This window comes from Rhinolophus hipposideros (genome assembly GCF_964194185.1).
Source record: "Rhinolophus hipposideros genome assembly, chromosome: 2".
Classification (NCBI taxonomy): domain Eukaryota; kingdom Metazoa; phylum Chordata; class Mammalia; order Chiroptera; family Rhinolophidae; genus Rhinolophus; species Rhinolophus hipposideros.
This window is the reverse complement of record NC_138048.1, coordinates 23,000,117-23,024,478: the sequence shown is the minus strand read 5'-3', so window position 1 is coordinate 23,024,478 and position 24,362 is coordinate 23,000,117. Positions and strand designations below refer to the sequence as shown.

General features: G+C 32.1%; 1 protein-coding gene across 2 annotated transcripts; it reads left to right on the top strand.

Moving 5' to 3' along the window:
* Nucleotides 1-6,091: 6,091 nt before the first annotated feature.
* On the top strand, nt 6,092-21,386 carry POU1F1 (POU class 1 homeobox 1; the record flags this gene model as incomplete). 2 transcript variants are annotated; one of them, XM_081072361.1, is made up of 6 exons in its annotated part: nt 6,092-6,233; nt 9,143-9,214; nt 17,089-17,313; nt 19,348-19,512; nt 20,240-20,300; nt 21,176-21,386. In XM_081072361.1, 6 exons carry the CDS (start codon nt 6,092-6,094, stop codon nt 21,384-21,386), a joined length of 876 nt encoding a protein of 291 aa, XP_080928487.1. The 2 variants fall into 2 exon arrangements, with proteins under 2 accessions (XP_080928487.1, XP_080928486.1); XM_081072360.1 differs by having other exon boundaries at nt 9,065-9,214.
* Between the last annotated feature and the right edge of the window lie 2,976 nt (nt 21,387-24,362).

The following is a 24,362-nucleotide window of genomic DNA, read 5'->3' as shown; positions in this document are numbered from 1 at the left end:
TTCAGGCCATATGGTTGTATACTCTCTTTTCCTAAAAAACTGCTTTGAGTGAAATTTATCATCTTTTCAAAAGTTATGAGTTGTGGGACTACTACATTTTATTGCCACTTAGACTAACTGAATAAATTAATTTAGATTCATTTTCATATCCTGATGGGAATACCCCCATCTTAATCTCTCTCTCTCTCTCTCTCTCTCTCTCTCTCTCTCTCTCTCTCTCTCTCTCATTACATATATTTATATATAGTATAATATAATATACATTTTATGTATAATATATAGTATAATATATACATATATAATATAATTTAATATAATATAATACATATTTATATATATTATGTATGTATAAAATAACCACACATTCCAATCAGTTTGATGTGATTTGAACTGCAAGTTGGTGAAGAATGAATTATTATCAGCAATTGAACACATTATTGAATAGGGTGAAATTATTCAGCAGTGCTAGTCCATTGCTGTACAAGAAATAATATTTATATTATTCATATAATATACCTGAGTACTAATACAGGTTTATATAGAGATCCAGATGCTGAAAACATGAGAACACTATATCTGTTAGAGAAAATTAGTTTTGTTCCCATGTTTTCTCTGTGAATGCATGTGACAAACCAAATAGCTACACATATAAATACATAGATAGAGATATGGAACTAGAGTTAGATAAATCTTGATATGAATTTTTTTTTATAAAATATATGACAGCATTATGTAGCTTGCTCAGGCTTTAATTGACTTGGATTCTTATACCAGCTCTACTACTTACTGTATGGCTTTGTAAGTCTTTAATCTATGACTCAGTTTCCCAGTCTGTAAAATATGAGAATCAACTGAAATTAGACCCATAAGGCATTACCCATAAACAATCATTATTATTAAAAATTCACTTATTAATAATTGCTAACCTTGTTAAGAATGTATTATATGTCAAGCATTTTTCTAAATGAAACAAGTATCAGTATTATCTCCATTTTACAGGTAAAATAAACCGAGGCACTGAAAGGTGAAGTTACTTGCCAATCATTACATAGTTATTAAGATGTAAAGCTTGGGTTCAAACTCCAATGACTTGGTTCCAGAATCTATCTACATGCTGAACCATTATACTATACTTTTCAACTGAAGCAAAAATGTAGAAAAATTAGAAAACATAGACATGAAAAAGAATAGTCTTTCAATTCTATTACCTGGAGATAAATAGATTTGAGTATTATTTCTTAACAACATAATATCATTTTTCCTGGGTTTATATATTTTCTTAAAATGTGATCATTCTGTTAAAACTTTAAAAAGTGTATTTTTAAAACATAATCCTTTGCTTAATTGAAGAGGGGATACAGTGAAAGAACCAGACTAATAAAAATGCTTGACCAAGACTTCTGCTATATTTTCATTTATTACCTTAACCTGAAGTGGATTTTTCTTTTTATTCAGTTGATTTCAAATTGTGCTACAATTTTCATTTGTATCTAAGCAATTATAAATGAACTCTAGAAATATAATGAATAAAAATCTTGAGAGGGACATTTTAAGCCTCCAAAATAACAACAACAACAACAAAACCAAAACAGAAATAAAACCTCTGGTTGAGAGAGAATTTTAAAACTTAAAATCATTAAGAAATGCACAAAAGAAAAGATCAACATATTTAATTCATACAAAAACATTATGTATGTCATTGTCCAACATACATTTAAAAGACAAGTAAGAAATTAGGAACATTTTGATAATAAAATGATGAAAGCAATGAAAATTAATATTCATAATATTTTTAAACAAACAATAAATTGATAAAACTGAAATATGTTAAATAAAGGGCAAAACATGATATCTGTTAATTAACTAAACGATAAGTACAGAGAGCTAATGTAGATGTGAAAAGATAGCATATTTTGTATATTAACAATCAAAAATGCAAATTAATAAATGCCATTGGCTTAACAGACTAATAAAGCCTAAGCATTTAGACTCTATTACTGACAATTACATTGAGAATACAAAAAGAAAATGTCAATTTTATTCTACTGATGCTATTGTAAAATGTAGAACACTATCAGTCAAATTTTAAGGATGTCTTCCTAGATAACGATCCCTCACTGTATACAAGTGCTTGAATGCTTACAGTGCAAACCAATTCATTTACATGTGTGGACATGGGAACCATGTTGGAACACACCAATAGCCATAGCCAATCAGCGTGTTTCTCTCATAAACGTAGACTGAGAAACAGCAAGGTAATCTCTTTGCCTGGCTAAAAGCTCCAGGCATAATCTGGAGACCTGTGAGGTGGCATAGATGGAGATTCAGCCAGGCTGCTTTGTAGAAAGTGGAGAAATTGAGGGACATAGAGGAAAAGAGTAGGAGAGTGGGAGAGACATGGCAAATGGCTTTCCATTTCCTACTCAATCTCTGCCTATAGCCCGATCTCCTTTTTTTTTTGTTCCAAGAAATCCCCATGTTTTCTAATAATAACTATTTTTTGCTCAACTTTATATTTGAAATCAAATCAAAATAGAACAAATTATTTGAAAAAGTAATTTGGAAGACAAGCCACCCCTGGGAGAAATTATTCACAGAATTATGGATTGTTATCCAAAATATACAAATGATTTTTAAACCCAACAATAAGAAAACTAACAACCCAATTTAAAATCAGGCAAATGATCTGAACAGGCACCTTACTAAAGAAGAAATACTGATGGCAAATAAGCATTTGAAAAGATGCTTGTCAGCAGATGCCATCAGAGAAGCGCAAATTGAAACAATAATGAGATACCACTGCATACCTACTAGAATGGCTAAAACCCAAACTACTGACAACACCAAATGCTGGTCAGGATGTGGAGCAACAGGAATTCTCACTCATTGCTGGTAGAAATATAAGATGGAACAGCCACTTTGAAAGACAGTTTGGCAATTTCACACAAAATTAAACATACTCTTACCATATAATCCAGCAATTGCACTCTGTTATTTACCCAAAGAAGTTGAAAACTTAAGCTTACACAAAAATCTGCACACAGACGTTTATAGCAGCCTTACTCATAATTGCCAAGAGGTGCAAGCAACACGATGTCCTTCAGTAGGTGAATGGATATATAAACTGCAGTATATCCAGACCATGAAATATTATTCAGCACTCAAAAGAAATGCTCCACCAAGCCATTTAAAGACATGGAGGAAACTTAAATGCATATTACTAAGTGCAAGAAGCCAATTTGAAAAGTCTACATAGTGTAAGATTCCAACTATATAACGTCCTGGAAAAGGCAAAACTATGGAGGCAGTAAAAAGATCAGTGGTGCCAGGGGTTAAGAGGAAGGAAAGAATGAAGAGATGGGGCACAGAGAATTTTCAGAGCAGTGAAACTATTCCATATGATATCACAATGGTGGATACAGTCATTATACATTTGTGAAAACCTGAAACTAATATGAAACAATATTGAATGTCAACTATAACTGAAAAAAAAACAACAAAATAAAACTAAGTATTCTAAAAATCACATTTCAATTTGTTTCAGAAAAATATTTAATAAGAACTGACGCTAGAGTATATATATATATTTTAAAAAACATAGAGAGTACAAGGGTGAACAGTGGATTTGGGGGGGAATAATGATGTGTCAATGTAAGTTCATCAGTTGTAACAAATTTGCCATTCTGATAGGGGATGTTGATAGTGGGGAGAACTATGAATGTGTGGGATCAAAGAGTACACGTGAACTGTCTGTGTTTTCGGCTCAATTTTGCTGTGAACTTAGAACTGTTCTAAAAAATGTCGTTTTTTAAAAGCAAACTGGAAATGTTTTCAAGAACTTTAAAGATCTCATAAGACAAATTTAATACTCCTACTTCTAAGAATATATCGTAAGGGGGGAAATTCAAAACTATCCTGTAGCTATACTATAAAAATGCATTATGTAAAAAAGCATTTTGGACAAAATAATTAATTGCACTATTATTCATAAAAGTGAAAAGGAGTAAAAAAACAATAAAAAAGATTAAATTGTAATAGATCTATATAATTCAATAGTATGCAAAGTTAAAACTGTTTATACAAATCTTATTAAAACTGATAATTAATAGTTTATAGTACTAAGGGAGAAGACTATAATGGGAACATTTATTTCCTGGCTTTACACAATTTTAACTGTAACATTCTGGGTTGCATTTTACAGCACAAATAAATATTTAACACCATTAATAAGGAAATTTTGTCCAAGATTGCAGTTTTAGAATTTTAGGTAGCATGGCAATCTGCTGGGAAATTTTTTTGTGTTTTGTTCCACGCAGGTTTTACAGTGCTCTCCACTATTTATCATTGATTGATACATTTTACCAACATATTCCAATGACTCTAAATAATAATAGCAAAATCATTAGGTCAATATTCAAGTGCTATTCTCTGTAAATATCATTTACTTAATTTTCAAAACATTCAATGCCCAATAAACATATTTATTTAGTTTCATTGGAAAATTTTCTCTATAAACACACTGAAAAACTACTTTTTTCAGATACGTGAAGTCTGAAAAATCACAAGGTTTCTGCAAGAGTAAAATAAGTACTTTTGATTACCTGTAATCTCCTCTCATTAGAGAAGATTAGTAGAGCTTCAAAGACACAGAATTCAGGATGGAAAAATACATCATTTTAAGAATAAATATTTTTACAGGAAATATCTAATGATTTGGGCAAGCTTATAACGTCTTTTTTTTCTATAAAATATCAACTGGTTATTAACAAAGCATTCATGTTTCAATTTTTTTGAAAATGTATTCTGGTCAATATTAACATTAAATTAGCACATTAAATTAGCACAAAGCAACCAATTCCAAGTTCCAATTTGAAACAGTCCATAGTATAAAATTTAAAGAAAATCTAATGAAGTGGCCCTTGTTGATGTCTGTTAATATCTATACCTGTCAGTTTACTTCTGTTTTCTATATTATCCCTCATATACATTCTGAAAATAGTATTTCATTCTTCCTCTGTATATAGAAATCATTATCATTGTAAAATCTTGATGCTGATATTTATCTTTGAATCAATTGTTTGTAATATATTGCTTTTTATTCCCATTCTCATATAATATCAATATACTCTGTGTACAAAGTTTGCACCCAGGGCTACCATGGTTACTACACGCTCTGGACAGAATGGCTAAAATCAGAGGCCCCGGTACAATCCAGTGTAATGAGGATGGTATGGTGTATAACTCAGACAAATGTGAGATTCGCATGACAGAAATGAAAATGCCTAGAATCTTGTAGGCATCCAATAAGAACTTCCTAAATATTCATTCTTAATGAGTAAACTGAAGTCAAAGAAAAGCTACTATTTCTCATGTTCATCTTGTATACAGATTCCTACAATTTTATTCAATAATTTTCCATTTTCCATTTATAATATTATTAAATTAGTTTTCATGTTTTTTTTCAAAATTGTATCATTGAGTGTGAATTAGTAGTTGGCAATATATTCTTTCTCATATTTAGTTTTCTATGCTTATTTCAATTTAAACTTAAATATTCATAATTCCTTAAAATTATGTAATATGTTCTCGTTTTGCAAATTTAATGAGAAGTTATGAAGAAAGAAAAAACCCTTATATATACAAATTTGTCATTGTGTTAGTAACAAAAGACACCTACTATTTTTCAACTTGACTGTAGCATTATTTCTTTGAGGGACTTTACTTTTTTTAAGTTCTTGGTGCCTTTCTAAAAGGTCTGAATTACTGAAGTTGTCAAAGAAAGTTTCAGATTTCTCCCTTCGCCTTAGTCCATACCCCAGGACCAGCTTTCCTTTTGGGCATGGATTATGTTTGAGTTAGAAGGAAGACAGTTCAGATTGATAAAGCAATACCCCTGGGAAACGATGATTAACATGTATAAAGGGATTTCCCTGCAGTATAAATACCAGCACGCGCCCTCTTGGTGCTTCAGAGCCTTCCTGATGTATATATGCAGGTAGTGAGATTTGAAACAGCCCTTTGAGACGGTAATATAATAAAACTCTGATTTGGGGAGTAGCAGTTCTCCTCATTTTTCTACTCTCTTGTGGGAATGAGTTGCCAACCTTTTACTTCGGCTGAAACTTTTATACCTCTGAATTCTGAGTCTTCTGCTACTCTGCCTCTGATAATGCACCACAGCGCTGCCGAGTGCCTACCAGTCTCCAACCATGCCACCAATGTGATGTCTACAGGTACTGACTCCAATAACAACCTACAGGTGGCTGGGCCTAAAGATTTTAGAATGGATGCTTTGAATCTTGTTAGTTTAGAATGTGTTTGTTTCTTTGATTTTTCCCTTCAGTTTAATATGCCTTAAGTTAAATATTAAGGATATTAAAGAAGCCAAATGTCTAAGACATTTTTTACAAAAAAAATATTAATAAGGGCAGTAATTTATTGTTGGTTTGATGATAAAGATCTGTTCTTTACATAAGTAAACATTGAGTTTGGCTACTTTTAATCCAAAACCATTTTAACGGAAAGTTTATGGTAAAGAGCAAAACAAAAGAAATAGACAGAAAGAATCTAGTGTTTTAAAAGTGTTACTTCTTTAACTTAAAGATTGATTTGGATTTTAGATTACATTTGTTATCATCCTAAAAACAGCCACATACCTCATAGTAAACACAACTAAATAATTCCCAATACCAAACAGCAATGGATTTCAAAGAATAAGCTAATTAAATAATTTTAATAAACTTACCTTTTTTCCGCATAATTCAAAACTCAAAAACAAATTTAGAAGCGATATTAACATTTAGAGCCCATGAACTGAGTTAAATTTTTATCAAGATTGAGTTCTGAAGAGCCTTTCAACCTCTAACCAAGTTTTAATATTTTCTTACATAACTTTCTTAAATGAAAATTAAACTTGAGAATTCAAATATATTATCTTTAACACAACTATATGAGTATGGTTTGCTAATGCATAATCCATTCTTGATGCAGTAAGAAGTAAAAGTGTTTTAAAGTAAAATTATTATTAGATAGTCTTGAACTGAGTACATTTCTTCCATTAAATAGCAATATATTATTCACTTTCCACTTGTTTTGAAAGCAATATAAGTATGAAATAAATTTTACACATTTAGAAATCAAAATTTGAGTTGATAAATTTATATTCTGATTTAAAGGGTTTAAGCTTTATCTCTTATTATAATTAGACAGTTTCCAAATACATAAAGAAGTTTGGCATTAATCTTCAGCTGAATTTTAAAGACTATAGAGATTACACAGCTGGATTTTACAAATCAATGAAAACATTTTTCATCTACCTAATATTTGTATAATTTAATTGAAAAGGTAATAACAGAAGTACGCTCAAACATATTTTTTAGAAATTATAATAAAGTATTTTAACCAAAACTATGTGCTATAAAAATTTAAACTATTACCACATAGCTTAATCGTATAGTTTCAATCATAGATCTTCCTTTTAATAGGGGATGAGGAGAATAATACATTGCTTGTTAATCTACTGTGTGTGAGTATTATTTGGCCAGAATGAAAATAAAATTTAGAACTGAGGTAATGATTTAGCATGTTTTGGCTTAAAACCTGATTCATTTATTTTTAAAAAATGTATTTTTAAAAAATAAATAAATAACATATATTTAGTAAATTAGCCTATCATTTATCCAACTTCTCAAAATTAGAGAAACAAATAGTATTTAAACTTTATGAAGTAAAAAAATTATAATGCGTAAAAATGACCTAAATGTATTTTACGTAATAGCATTGATTTCATGTTTTTTTCCATCAAATTATAATCATATACTTCTCATTATCTAAATAAGGAATTAGAAATAATGGTTATAATGAGAAAAGCATTTGGGTATTTAATATGTTTCATGTTTATTTGTTTAATTTTGGAGTTCATAGCAAGGTTTTTTATGTATAATCATTCTGTAAAATGATTTCAGTTCTTTCTACATGTCACTTGTAAAATAAACATTTATGCAGATATTTTAAAACATTAAATATTGTTATATAGTTACAGAAAAATATTTTACTTTCTGAAAAGACCTTATGTTAATCACTAAATTACATCTCAGTATTTTCAAAGGATCCAAATTGTACACCTTAAAGTATCTCTAATATTTATTCAAGAAGATGTGATTATATTATGTTTATGAAAGTCCAACTACTATATTCAGGATATAATAAAATAAGAAAATAAACTGTGTAACAAAACATTGGCTAATGATTTTATTGTCATAAGTCCATTATTTTAGTCATCTTGTTTAAAGCTTGATTTAAAAATATTTATATAATTCAAATTTACTTTTAAAATATACATTGATTCCACAAGGTATATAACCATTTATGAACAAGTTTATGCTTATATACTAAGCACAACCTTTATAGACATATCATCACTCAAAAAACAATGAACTTACTTTTTGACCAGCTTTATCATTAGAATTGTTAAGTTGATTGTGCGCATGAAGGAAACCTACAACCTCAAGGTTTCAAAATCAACATAAACATGTCACACACTGTCACAGGTTTTTCATAAACCTCTAAATTTAGTGAGATTATTATGATTGTATCCAATAGGAGGCTAGTTGCTTTGCCATTTCCTCTTTGATGGAAGACATTTGTTAGAATAAGCACAAGACTGTTCAAGAGTCAATTTCTCTATTCATTCTTCTAGAGAAAGACCACCTTATGATATCATGTTGTACAAGAATTTTAAAAGACTATTCCTCTAGTCAGTTTATTGCACTGTCTATATTGGATGGAACCTACAAGAATTCTGCAATTCTCAGTTAACCAAGGTCCAAACTGGGCCATCATCCCCTCACAGAGCATAGGATAATCAATGAAAGCTACAGTCTGCTTTGATGATGACTGATCTCATTATTGGAGACAAATTTAAACTCCTAGTTTTAACCTACTTATCAGATAACTCTTTTCCAAATGAGAATGAACAATTAGCATAAAAATTTAAGAATCACGTAAATGTGTATTTTTGAAATGAAATGAATGTGTCTTGAATCCTCATGCATTTTCTTACCAGTCCCGTCTATTTTGTCTTTGATCCAAACTTCTAAATGTTTGCATACATATTTCTCGATGACAACGTTGGGAAACACAGCAACAGGACTTCATTACTCCGTTCCTTCCTGTCATTATGGAAACCAGCCATCAACCTATGGAGTGATGGCAGGTAAGAAAAATTATCTTTACATATGAGATTGAGTTTGGGGACATGTAGATAGTTTTCATGGGTCTGAGGGAATCTTGAACAGAGTGTATCATCAAATTCTGATATCTTAACCTTGAAAATTGCTGGAAAAACCACCACTTATTAAAATGTTCCCTGATATGTAGTGCATTCAGATACCATAATGGTTATACCTAATTGCCCCTATTCTACACAACCCTTTGCTGCTGTGCTTCTTAACTCATATTTGCTTTGTATGATTTTTTATTCTAATTCACTACTGTCGAACTGCTGATTGTCACTTGTTGATGCTATTGGTGGACTTGTTCCAGTAACAATATGGTAGCCATTAGACTCATGTGGCTATTTAAATCTAAATGTAAATTAACAAAAATGAAGTCAAATTTAAGATTTGGTTGTTCAATTGCACTTGCCACATTTCAAGTGTTCAATAACCTCATGTGGCTACCAAAGCAGACGGTACAGATTGATTCCCCTCATTGCAATATTTCTTCTGGACGTTTGGTCCATAAAGATAAATCAGATATTGAAGGCTAAGAGGAGTTTGCAGCAATAGCTATTGGAGGCTTTAGCAATTCTGAGTTGCTTCTGAGTCTTAAATGAGACAGGAATAGTTGAAGTTGCATATATTTCTCGTCTGGATAAATAAAACATCACTAGATGAAGACTACGTATTTATGTCTGTGTGAAGCATTGTAGCACATTGCTTAAGGAAGAGGGAAATCTGACTCAAGGAATCCACTCATCACAAAACTCATGACTTAATTTTAGGATGTATCCCGAGAAAATATTTTCATGGTTTGATAAAGTGCACAATTTTGTTGTGCACAGATTATTTTTTAGATATTATTTGATCTTTATATTTATTACTGCAGCAGGGAGAGAAATATTATGGTTGACAAACTACTATGAGTGTTTGTGTGTGTGTGAGTATGCACACAGATGCACACTTGTGTAATACTGAGAAAGAAACTTAGGATAAAGGAATAATAGTAGGAAAATTTTTTCTTATGTTTTGTTATCATCCAGAAAAATAATGAAAAAATCAAACATGTATTTATGCCTATAAATTTGAAATAAAATTAAAGAAAGAATTTAATTCACACACCTTTAATTTCTCAAAATTTCTCAGTTTAAAACTAAATGAAACATTGAAACTTTAAAATGAAAAATTCCAGAACAAAATAGCTTCTCTTACTTTCTATTCAGCTGCATTCTGAATAAGCTAGCATTATCAACTTCATGGTAAAATGAACTGGCGTTCTTAATGATTACCTGTGAATCCTAATGTCTCTTTTTAATAATTAAGAAATAGGAAAGCCATATTTTTGTCTTCCCATTTGAAAACTGACTGGTTATGACTCATACACTTCGTAATCGGTATTCATCCTTAATGACAACAGCCCTTGTTGATGAGGAAGTACTTTCATTATGAAATGGTGAAACAACACGCATTTAATCAGTAGAGGTGCAGGCAGAATGTTTTCCATCTCCTCCACCACGTTTTGACTATGAAGACAGAAAATGACAAGCACACGGTCGTGTGCTGCTCTCTCTGGGAGGAGAGGCCTTGCTTTTCATTCACATTGATTGCCATGAACCCAGGTGTAACTTTACGCTCCCTCAAAACCCAGCAAGAGGCAGCAATGGGTTGAGGTTTGCACAAAATTAAAATCAGCCACGGACCAAAACGGTTTTTGCTAGCAGCTTCCTGCCCACCAGAGCCTGAGGGGCCTAGTGAGTTCACAGCTGGCCTGAGAATTCCAACATCCTTACAGTCTCCAGACAGTGCTTCAGGTTCACACTGCAGGCCACAGGCAGCTCAGGTTGTGCTGGTACTAGTGCCCTGGTTGGGCATTCAGCAAACCCAGAGAGGCCCCTGGAAAAGACCTTTAAATTATTCAAAGCCTGGGGTAGCGACATCAAAAACAAAATGGTTAGCCTAAGATTTGGAGGTATCACTGTCGTCTTAAAACAAAATTAAATATGTCTGTTACTGAAAGAAAAATTCACCATGGCAAGCATAGCGCGTATATTTGAATGTATTTTAAGAGCAATATCATTAAAATGTGATATGCTTTGTACTTTGTTAGAATGTCACTATTTTGACATATATTCAGTTATTAGCATTTACATCACGGCAGATTAAACGCAGAGAATCTGGACTCTCCTGCCTTCATCCCCAGAGTAGCTACCCAAATTGAGTTATAAAACACAGGAATTCAGAAATCAGATAGCAAAGGTATAAAACACACAAAAGAAACCTGGTTATGGCATTTGAATTTTCTGAGAATTCTCAAGGCGTTCATCAAATCAGCCATTTCCATGCAAGCCACAGAAGCATCTTATCATCAACAACAAAGACAGGTTCATTGTCACATATTCCATATAAAAGTGAAGCTCCAGAAAGCACTATATTTCAAAGGATGTGAAATTACTTTATTTTAATGTGGTTATCTTATTACCCATACTCTGGTGCTTATATCTTGAGCATTTCATTAAATTAATAACCCACTGGAAGGGAAGAGCTACAGCTAATATTTTGTTAAGGTTAGTAGGGAGGGCTTTAATTACTGGATTAATCCACTGTGCCTCAGAGCCAGGTGTGGGCAAACCAAAGAGAATGACGAATCAGGACCAACGAATTAGCCACACCGTGAACTAATTATGAGCCCTGTTCAAGTCACTTAACATCTCTGAGTTTCAATCTTTTCATATTTAAGATGGGTAGGTAGTACAACTTTACTGGAGTTGAGTTGTGGCTAATTTGTACCAATTCAACCTGTTTTTCTCCTTTGGGTTTCCCTTTAGATACGCTTGCAGCTAACCTCCTTCTTCTGTCCCTTCAACTTGTGAGAATTTAGATAATTCAACAGTCTACAGTACAGATAACAGAAACCAGGGAATTATAAATGCTATTTAAAATCTTTTCTAGATAAAAACAAAAGAAAATAACAACAAAAACCCCTAAAACTGAGATTATTTCTGTCCTCCATTTTCTAAAGCTGAGTGAAGTTTAGGAAACCAGCTCTGTGGGCTGTCCACTGAGAAAATCAGCTACATGGTGATGAATGTTTAACCCAGCAAAGTTATATTATATAATGGCCAAACCAAGACCTAGTGTGAAAGTCTTTGTTTAAACATTAATTAAAAAAACAAATATATACATATGTATATATATATATATATATATATACACACACACACACACATATATATATATACACATATATACACACACACACACACACACACACACACACACACACACATATATATTCACAAGATGTGGAGTGCAGTATAGGGAATAGAGTCAGTAGAATTGTAACAGCTATATACAATGTCAGAGGAGTAGTGGATTGGGGGAGGGGGGTTCTCATTTTGTGAGGAGTGTAAATGTCTAACTATTACCTTGTTTTATACACTTGAAACTAATGATGATACAAAAAAGTGAAAAAAAATTTAAGAGGAAAGCAGCATAAATGAGGTTCAGGAAATTAACCAAAAAGATGAATGTGCATTAAAAAAAAAGAGAAGTCCGTAATAGGAGAAAAGATTACTACTCCTGAAAGTACCCACTGTACCCAGACTAATACAAAAGGCAACAGAATTCAAGAAGGGTCTTTCAATAGCAGTGATATGATACATTTTTCTTAAGTTTTTTAGTTAGTCTTTGTCTCAACTACTCAATTTGGTGATTTTAGCAAGAAATCAGCCATAGGCAACATGTATACAAATGCGCATGGCTGTGTTCCAAATAAACTTAATTTACAAAATCAGGCGTGGACTTGTATTGTGCATGGATAGGATTTACCGATGCCCAGAAGAGAAAAGATCGCAATTCAGATTTATGACTTGCTTCACATTGTCATGTGTGGGGAAAAAAATAAATAGAAATATTTAAAGGAGCATTCCTGTGCATGTTTATAGCAAGGTGGTGTGTTTTACCGTGTCCCTCTGCTTCCCCTGCTTGTTCTTTTAAGGCTTCAAACCCATAACCTCAGAGATGCTGTCAGTTAGCATCTGGCAGAGCCACATGCTGCAAAAGAGCAATTTGCCCCATGCCATGGTACATTGAGCCAGTGCCCTGCAAGGCAAGCCAGACCTCTTCATCCTCATTGCCTGCGTTAAAAGATTTGCCCTCTGTTCTCCCGCACAGGAATACATGCAGAGCAATTCAGAAAGGCTGTGGTGGATTAATCTGCAATGTGAAAATATACTTAGGGCTGTAAAGAACGGGCAAACGCTTCCAAGCTATTTAGGTGTGTGCTTGTCTAGGCTTATAGACAATTGCGCTGTACTAATGATTTGGCAATTGCCTGTGAGAACTCTGCTGCACATGACTCAACTGCATCTTTTATCATCTTCTTCTTTTTCCTTTTTCAATAAAGCAATCTTTAGAAAGATTTAAAAAATACCTTGCCATATATACCATATCACTCACTGCCACTTTCCCCCAAATACAGGATCATATGATAGAAACTGCAGTTAGTTTGGCTGTGTTTATATCTGTCGTCATGAATTCCTATTTAAGGTTAGTACCAGAAAAATGATATCCCTGTAGATAATCGTGGATACTTTCACTTACTGAAAAATAAAAATGTGGCACACTTTTTTCCCCCCTCTTTTCTTTGGACTCTGGATGTCAAACCTGTGAACATAGTATTTCCTGTGTTCTTTTTATGGACTCATGTTAACATTTATTTTCTAAATGTCCATTTTCTAGAGTACTTATAATGTATAAACTACCTTTAAAATTTTCCATAAACAAAGATTGGACACTTCTAACATTTTAATAAATATTTGTAATATTTTTGTGTAAAAGCATTTTTTTAATGTAGGCAAATGTGTTTAAACTGTAGAAGTCTTTAAAGGAAAATCACTGGGTTTACCTGAGGACAGACTGCATGGAAAATGAATTAGGTGATTATTTTGATGTGGTTTATTGCAGTGTCCAGTGGACTTCAGTTCTAGTTTCAACTGTATAGTTAATTCATTGTGGTACCTAAGGTAAGTTGTTTCACTTCTTTTACTTAAGTTTCCTAAATTTTAAATAGTGGGTAAAAAGTACATATCTTTCCTACCTCGTTTGTTTATATAAAGATAAGAAAATGACAAATGTGAAAGGAACACAAAACAAATGTCACCTAGAAAATTTGTAGCCGTGTGTGAGTATGATCAGTAAGAACAAAATTGAAAATAACGATCAAGATTGCTAACAAGTTCAGATCTTATGGCATCTCATGTAAAAGATATGCAACAAATTACTTATGTAAAATAAAAATAGTTTGACATAGGTTAAATGAGTTATCTAAGGTGACTTAAAATACATTTATGTGCAAAATCAAACAGCAGCCTGATTTTTGCTCTCTGTACTAATTCTTAGAGTATTTCATCATTAACTATATTAAGTGATATTTATATTTCTGAATGATGATGGAAGTGAATATTATATATGTGTATATATATATATATATATATATATATATATATATATATACCAACTCTGAAAGTCAGAAGCAAAAGAAAAGTCTTGAGACAGCTATTAAGTAGATGCTAAAATAAATGTGATGAGCTTTATTTTTATATATTTTTAGTTTTTCTTTTTCTTCAACTAGGAGAAATCTAAAACCAATAGAAAGCTAAACATGTACCCCAAAAGTAATAAACATTTTCAATAATTAGCTATGTAATAAATTAAAAACGATACAATTGTTTGAAATTTTATCTGATCTGATCAAAATATCACCCACTGAAGCATTAAGTAGTTGGTTAACTGACTTTTTAAAAAGTAAAACTGGACAATTTTGGTTTGTAAAAGTAGTATGACATTGTTAGACAGGAGTAGCTTCTTTCAAATATTTTTCATATCTACGAAGCAGCTCAATTTATTTTATGCCTTTTTGTTTAATTTCTCACTTGCATGTTAACTATGCCTCAGAAAAACAAGTGTCTATCGGATAGACACTTTATAATTACATACTCTCAAGAATTTGCTGACTTACACTATTCTTTGCTCATTACATATTGATATATTAATGTAAGACCTATATGTTCTGGCAAAATACACTATTACTCATGTCTTTGACTTGTGAATGTATTTATGAAGAAATTATAAGTAGCATAAAGTCTTAATGTACTTTTCCATTGTTTCCAAGAATAATTATTGCATATATTCTGTAGTAATTTATTTTTTAAATATTTATTTATAATCTTAAGAAACATGATTAATTACTGAATGTTTTATTTATATCAAAATGTCTTGGTTATACATATGTCATTTAATATAAACTGAAGTGAAATCTCTGCCAATTAAAACCTATTATAATGATGGAGAAAACAGAACAAAATGTGTGGAAATTTGGATTATATTATCCACTTGCCCATGCTCCCCAACTGAGATAGGTCATGCTCTACTAATGAAGAATAAAATCTGGAAGCAATTTAACAAGTTTTAGATACTTTAGTATTTTGTGATTTATCATTGAACCCATATAGTCGACACAGTGCTTCATTATTTATGGGTGATTACCTATCATATCTAGAATTGCACTTATTTTTGTTTCTTGTATAATAATCAAAAATCATTTTGTTGTACTGTATACTTTTCAAGAAATCATTTTGCTGACTCTTTAATATAAAACCTTAAAAAATTACCTTTTGTTCACATCTATTCACTCCTCCAATCTATTTAACCATATTTCTTTTATTTGCCTTTGTTAAATTAAAACAAAACAAAATGAAACAAAAAACATGAGACTTCCCCCTTGAAGTTAAGTATTTACTGATAAAAAGGTCAGGCTACTAAATATTGTAAAGTCAATTTTCTTTTTTTTTTAATTATTTATTTATTTTTTTCATAAATTTATTTATTTATTAGTTTCAGGTGTACAAAACAAGGTAATACTTAGACGTTCATCATCCATATCCCTCACACTGTGAACCCCCCTCCCCCCATCCACCATCCCTCCGACCCCACACCGAACCATCACATTATATATATAAAATTATAGTTGGCATTCATTAATGTCCAGCCTCTGGTGTCCAATGCCATGATCAGGTATCCACAGCATCCCTGAGGTGGTCTCCCAAACAGGACGCATGCCCGTCGGATACCCAACAAAATCTCCACAACATTATAGAATACCTTCCCCAAATTAATTTTCAAAAACAAAAACAAAAACAAAAACAAAAAAAAACAAAAACAAAAACAAACAAACAAAAAAAACCCCGAGGCCATCTTGTGGTCACCAGCTGCCTCCAAATCCCTTCACCTTTCCCCTTATCCCCAACCCCCTCCCACACACCCATCTAACCACTCTCGGTTTTTTCTCCGCGTCCCCAAAACTGTCTCTGATTAGTTCATTCGCATAGTCTGTAAAGTCAATTTTCTGATGCTAAGAAAACTTGCCAGCATAGCACGTATTCCTGTGCCTTGATTATAACAAACATCACAGATTATTTGTTCAATGAATTAAGAAAATAGAGATCAAAATACACATTCTGGCTTGAGTTGAACCTCAGATTCCCAGGAATAAGAGACTTTTGAGAGAAAAAAAAATGAAGGAAAACGCAACACTTCTGAATTTGCTTATTTCTATTTTAATTATTTGCAATTCCCTGCTTCTGTCCTTTGGCATTATCTTTGTTTTTGCTGCTCTGAGGAAGGTGGAAAACAAATAATACATCTATATGAAGCTACTCTGACTCCTACTTCAGAAGACTGTCAGTTAACATTCCAAAATTGAGACTGGCTGTAGTAGGATAATGGGCTCTAACAGGCAAAACCTTGCTTGTATAGAAATGGGCGTGTAATTACAAATGGCCTTTCCTTTTCTTTCTTTCTTTGTTCACAGGTAGCTTAACCCCTTGTCTTTATAAGTTTCCTGACCATACCTTGAGTCATGGATTCCCTCCCATGCACCAGCCTCTCCTGGCAGAGGACCCCACAGCTGCTGATTTCAAGCAGGAACTCAGGCGGAAAAGTAAATTAGTTGAAGAGCCCATAGACATGGATTCTCCGGAAATTCGAGAGCTTGAAAAGTTTGCCAATGAATTTAAAGTGAGAAGAATTAAGTTAGGTATGCGCTTTTTAAGAGCAAGGGGCACACAAGTTGGTCTGCAAAGGCTTACTGTATTACTGTTCAGTCTCTTCTACTCTGCTCAAAAGTTAGTCCAACAGTGAAAAAATCCTACAAAAACCTTTATTTCCTTGTAAATTCTTAATAGCCTAAATACATAGATTTTTAAATTAATAGCTCTCATTTTCAACTTAACTGCATCAAGATTAGTTGAAAAGTGCCTGGTTTTCTTTACATTTTAATTGAACTTTTGAATAGATAATACATTCATATGATTCAAAGGCATAAAAGATATAAATAAAATGTATACCTTCTGCTTGTCTTTCCAGTTTGTCAATGTTCTTATTTTTGTGTGTATCCCTTCATATTTTATGCATATATAAGCAAATACATATATTTATTTCTTCATACAATTTTTTTATTTAACTATTTATTTTGGAAAGCTTTCCATATTAGTTTTTAGAGAGCTTTTTAAAAATGGATCTGTCATATTCTATTTCACAATGTATTTAACTAGCCCTTTACTGATGGTGAATTTATGTGGTCTCCAATCTCATGCTGTTAAAAACCATGCTGCAATGATTAACTTCATAAATATCATTTTGCACCTATATATGTGTAGAAAATGTGTTAAACACAAAATTACTTGATCAAAAAGTATATTTGTAATTTCGATAGATGTTGTCAAATTGGTCTGTATAGAAATTGTTAACAAATTTTCCTGCCATCATGAATGTGTCTTTTGCCACCCTTCAGAATATAGTAATCTCCATGAAGGCAGAGATTTTTGTTTGTTGTTTGTTTTTTTGTTTTCTCCTTAACGGCATATCCTCAGCAGTTAGTGACTGGCACATAGAATAAATAAATACTGTTGAAGGAAAATATGCAATTAGTCTTTTGGATCTTTGCAAATCAAATAGGTCAAAATGGTACTTCATAGTTATTTCCTTTTAAATTTCTGAGTGAAGATCAAAAGTGTTCTTTCATGTGTTTGACAGTTATCTGTAATTCCTTTTCTGTGAATTATCTGTTCAAACGCTTTGTTCACTTTCTATTGAAAAGTGTTTTTAATATAAAATAACTATAACAAGTAACCCTGATTCAAATTCATGAAGCAGTGATTTTTTTTTTTTAATGGATTGAAAATGATAGTTCAAACCTCTGTATTTGTGGAATGAGCCACAGGTAATTTTGTAATAGTATTTATCAATGGGTAGCATATGTAACCGCTTTATGCATGTAGGTATATAGCCCTAGGCCCTGCATTAATATTCGGTTACTATATGTAAGAAACACCGCAGTAGGCGTTCTATAACCTTCATTTTCAGTTTGCTATTTACGTTGCTGTGAATGTTTCAAATTTGATATTAATGGTTTATATCAACTTGTACACTAAAAATGTTTGGGACAATAAATGAGGATCTTTGCTTGGAGATAGAAGCATTACCAAATGATATAATAAATGTGCTTGGAGGTATCTATAAAATGTTGGGTGATCAATCTCATAATAAACATGTCTTTAGGGAAAGTAAGCATAATTTTTTATTTGGTGCCCTTCAACAATATAGTTGATTTTTTTCACTCTTACAGTTGAGATAAAAATATTTATGGTATAGCACCATGTTTTTTTCATTATGTTTATTTACTATACTACAGATTTTTTAGTGTATGTCATCAGATATTTAATAACAAAGAGTGCACAAATTTTTAAGTGTCTTATAAAGTGTTTATGAGACATTTATTCAATTTGACTAAACGTTACAAATGACATATGTTTCTATCTGAATTCTTTCGACATCTAGAAAAAATAATCAACTAGAAGGAATATTTTTGAAGTACTGGAGGATTTTACACTGAACCTTACTAAACAATTCGAAATTACCAACAAATATATGCTTAAAAGCAGTATTTAGTAATTGACAAAAAAAAAGACACAAAGCATTCATTTTGGTCCAATATCGATTTGTGTGATATCAGACCAAAACAAATGCTTCCTGAAAGCTGAAGCTAATGGTCTTTATTGTCCTTTCACAGGATACACCCAAACAAATGTTGGGGAGGCTCTGGCAGCTGTGCATGGCTCTGAATTCAGTCAAACAACTATCTGCCGATTTGAAAACCTGCAGCTCAGCTTTAAAAATGCATGCAAGCTGAAAGCAATATTATCAAAATGGCTGGAGGAAGCTGAGCAAGTCGGAGGTACTAAAGCTACATCTCTGAAGTCTCTGTGATGTTTTAACCTAAAACAACTGGTAGGATTCATGCTAAAGTTTAGTTTGGTTTTGTTTTTCTCTTTGAGATAAAAAATAAGTATCTTGTTTCATCACACTAAAAGAAATGAAGGCAAATTCAAGTGTAGATTTGAGACAGGGTGGCATAGGTGTGAAGTGGTGAAATGAATTTTTTTAACACATCCAGATTTTTTTTTTGCCTCTGTGCTATACTGTAGTGATTGTACATGAATCCTTTTTATAACCTGATACTAGTGTAATAAGAGCATTTGCACACACTAGCCTTTCAAGTGAATAACGTAATTAATTGCTAGGTGCACAATTTTTATTTTTCAATTCCAGTTGACTCAGTTATATTAGTTTCAGGTGTAGAATTTAATGTGCTAAAATGATCTACTCATACTAACGTCAAGGTTTGACAGCATTTAGAGCAACAGTTCCAACAAAAGAAAGGTAGAAATATGATTTATAAATTTACAGACAATTGTCTTTGCAAAGTTATATTTATTTCTGTATTAACATTTTTCTCTAGAGCTTATAATGTAAAATGACATAGATTGTAAAAATTAAAACAAAAATGCACGGTGATTTTATTTGGCATTGTTTTATAAAGAAAACCTGAAACATAAATTGAGGGCTTTTTTTTTTTAAACCCTATTTTGTTTTTGTAATTATCCTCCTTCTCTTCATTACAGCTTTATACAATGAAAAAGCGGGAGTAAATGAAAGGAAACGGAAACGGAGAACAACTATAAGGTATGCTTCTGAGATACTAAAAGTTACTAGAGGAAGAAAAAGATGTTTTCCAAATGGAATGAGCTTTTAGCGTATACAGGTACAATATAACATACAAATATAAGGTGAATGACAAAACAATATAGGTTAAAAAAGGCATGTTTTAATAACTTAATAGTGAGAAGTGGAGAGCTAATAATTTTAAACATTTGATGGGAAAGTATGTATTGTTCGATCCAAGGACACTTTTGCTCCACAGTTTTAGATAAAACAGAAATTCAATTATCACTTCTAAAAAGAGTGACTGTTTCTGTTGTCCAGTTAGATATGAGTGTTGCTCTGGCAATATGGTATCTGTGTGATTAAAAATAAAACCATTATTCAATATTTCAGCATCTTAAGTCCAAGATAACTCCTTGCGATTTAAATCAGAAAGATTGTTCTTTGATCTTTTTGTAATGTTCATGAGGCTCACACAGGAAATGCTAAAATATAGGTTTTGTTTTGGTTGGTTAGTTGTTCACTAAACATTTAATCTCTTGCAAATAATTTAAATGATTTCTGGGGGACATTTAGAAGTGTTCCTTTCCTTCTCAGCAAGTCAGTGCCCTCTTGTGGCATCGAGTGGGATAAACAGAAAGTCTGGGTTCCTGTATTTCTTCCCTTGACTATGGTAATGGTACCCTATGACAAACATCTAAAAGTTCGACAAATGGTACATTTATCTTTGTTGAAGAGCTTTAAAAAAGCGTTTTCAGAGCCTTTAAGTTTTGTTTTCATGTTAATACTGAAGGAATTCAAACTAACTTAATTTTGATCTGCCAGAAACATCACTAAAAACATACTCTCACCCTTTCTCTTTACCTCCATCCTCTGCTGTCAATCCCATCTCCTAGTATTGCTGCTAAGGATGCTCTGGAGAGACACTTTGGAGAACAGAATAAACCTTCCTCTCAAGAGATTATGCGGATGGCTGAAGAACTGAATCTTGAGAAAGAAGTAGTAAGAGTTTGGTTTTGCAACAGAAGGCAGAGAGAAAAACGGGTGAAAACAAGTCTGAATCAGAGTTTATTTACCATTTCCAAGGAGAATCTTGAGTGCAGATAAGATTTCCTATTGTGAAATCGCAAATTTTCCTATTTTTCGTTCCTTTCTCTTCTCCAACAAAAATAGAAGTTAGTTATTTGGTTGGTTTAAAAAAATCATTTTATATCAGCATTTGCAGATTTTCTTTTCTACATTCTAAAAAATACAATTATATTGACAAATTATTTTCTTTAAAATGATTACTCTCAGAAGCTACATTTTACATTTTAACCCAAAGATACTAATAGGAATAAAATGATACTTTCTCTCAATCTCTATCCATCCACCCACCAACCCATCTATCTATCCTGTCTGTCTATCTATCTATGTATCTACACACACACACACACACACACACACACACACACACACACACACATGAATGTGCACCTCGGTCTTTTCGTTTTAAGGTTCCTTTTCCAATGGCTGTATATTAGCTTTTTAATATTTCAGTCAGTAATGTCATAGTTTAAGAATGTCACCAGAGATCCAATTAGATCATCCCTTAACTAACATCCTGTTCACTATCAACTCTAATAGTTTGTTTGAACTCAAAGTTTTGCACTTAAGAGCCTGAGATGCCTTAAAATTTTCTTATTGTGTTTAGGAATAAATCTTAATCAGAAGTGACACCTCTGAAGCTAATATACTTAGGGCTTAAGAAGTGTTATACTTAAGAAGTGTTTCAATAGAGATTTGTAGGAACACTAATTTATGACCTTTTTATTCTTCCCAGACATTAACTTTTTTGATGTTTAGTTATAGAAAATACACTTTATGGATTCTTGAGCTCCAAACTACTATTCTGTAAGCTGCAACAGTGCAGGGAAGATGTCTGCTTGTTTGTTGTTATTTCTCTAGTGCCTGGGAAAGCAATTGTTCTTAACATGTAACCTGTAATTTAATTAACAATTTGTTCATCATTAAATGAAGGAAGGGGTATGCTGTTGATAATAGATACAAATGTGAAGGGCAACTAATTTAATAGCATAATTTATGTTTGAAATCTCACAACCCACAAAATCATCTGGGGTCCTATCAAAAAGGACTATCACTTTTAGATTAATTGATTAGAATATGATTGATTATTCATAAAAAAAGGTTTCCTATGTTGAGATTTAAATTCAGGGAATTGTATCTCAAAAGGACATTCATGTATGAGAATGCCCTTCTTTGAAACTTTCAAGTAGAAGCATACTACAATGTCATATCAAATTTAAATAGTAACTTTTTTTGCATTTGAAATTAAATCTGCTGGCAATGTTTACCTAATTTATTTTATATAACAAAAATGGGAACAATTAAACCAAATTTTATTATTAATTTAGAATGCTTACTAAATATACTGTCTAGTCTCTTGCTTTTCTGATGTTAATAAAGATCAAGTATTATTATATAAAGGTCATAATCTATGTAGATCATGCATGTTTGTGCACATATAATCACCACCAAATGGATGACTAGAAATTTTGATATGCTGACAACAAAAGTTTTCAGTGACCTGATCATCCATTCCTTAGCACACATCTAGTAGCCAGGAGGCGTTAAATATAATATACCTATAAAGGCTTTTCTTATTCAATAATAAATTCCAATTTATTCAGCTATATAGATATCTCAGTTCCTTCTCTGGATAATTCACCTGCTTAACACATACATTAATCGGGAAGGGATTCTTTAGTTTGAAAAAGACAGGGTACAATGTACACATATAAAAATATGCATGTCTTTGACACTTGCAAATAGAAGCAAAATGGAATGCAATATAGATCTAGGATAGTGACTTTTTTGCACTTTAAATATGAATTTTCTGGGAATGTTTAATCTTACTTTATGTAACAAAAATAAGCATGAATATATGCTTAGATAACCATCGCATATGTATGTTTAGATGATATAATCATCAGACATTCACCCATAAGGTCATTATTTTCAAGTTTAGATACAACTAATATTGGGAACCAATTCTTCCCTCTAAAATAAATTATTTTGAATCAATACTTAATATTGAACTAGCAATGTGATTTAGCTATTCATAAGTTAGTTGTAAACACACTGGTATTTACTATTAACTTATTTCTATTAATGAGTTTTGAGACTATATTTTCTAACTATATTGAGATATTTTAATAGATATTGATCTCTTTAAAAAATAGAAAATGGTTAATGTTATTTAGAATCCTAAACTGCAATTAAACTGCATTAAACAAATGACAACTGTAATTTACTGTGTAGTATCTATGTGTTCATTCTTTCCAGAATAAATGTCAAAAGCTGGCTTTATCCTTACAGCCTTTCTATCTTATGTTCTTGTGATCTCTGTAGTAAATCTTCAAGAATTCAGTAGAATAGTCCCTTAAAATGGAGAGATCTGCTTGTCACTTACAAGCAAATCTTGGTACATTCAATTTTACCTGGTAGAGGTGGTTGACAAACTCATTCATAGAATTTACCTTTCCATTTCTAATGGTGGCAAGATTTGTCTAGTTAAAGAAATATTGTCAGTTTGGGGATGGAAGGTGTGTGTGTGTGTGTGTGTGTGTGTGTGTGTGTGTTTTCAAGTTCTTGGGAGGATGGTGGTGGTGGTGGGGCGATGTGTGTGGTGTTCCAACAGTATTGTACCTGAAATCAGACTTCATAATCCTCAGGCAAACTCTAATCTAATCTAATCTAATCTAATCTAATCTAATCTAATCTAATCTAAGGCAAACTGAATCCAATTAATTGACTTTTGAAGGAATTAAGGTTAGAAGAATGGTCTTATAATGCTTTACAGGACTCACCTTCTACAGAGAGGAAACTGGAAAGTTCATCTGTTTTTCTATAGCAGCAGAAACCTAGCAGAGTAATAGCATCAAAGGAGACAGTCATCATAGGACTCTTTTCACACCTGGACACACACCACTTTAGTGTATGGGTACACTGAAATAGGAGCACATGTTCAAATTAGGCCCCCAGGGATAAGGCTAAAAGTGTGACTACTGGGCAAGTAAGTAG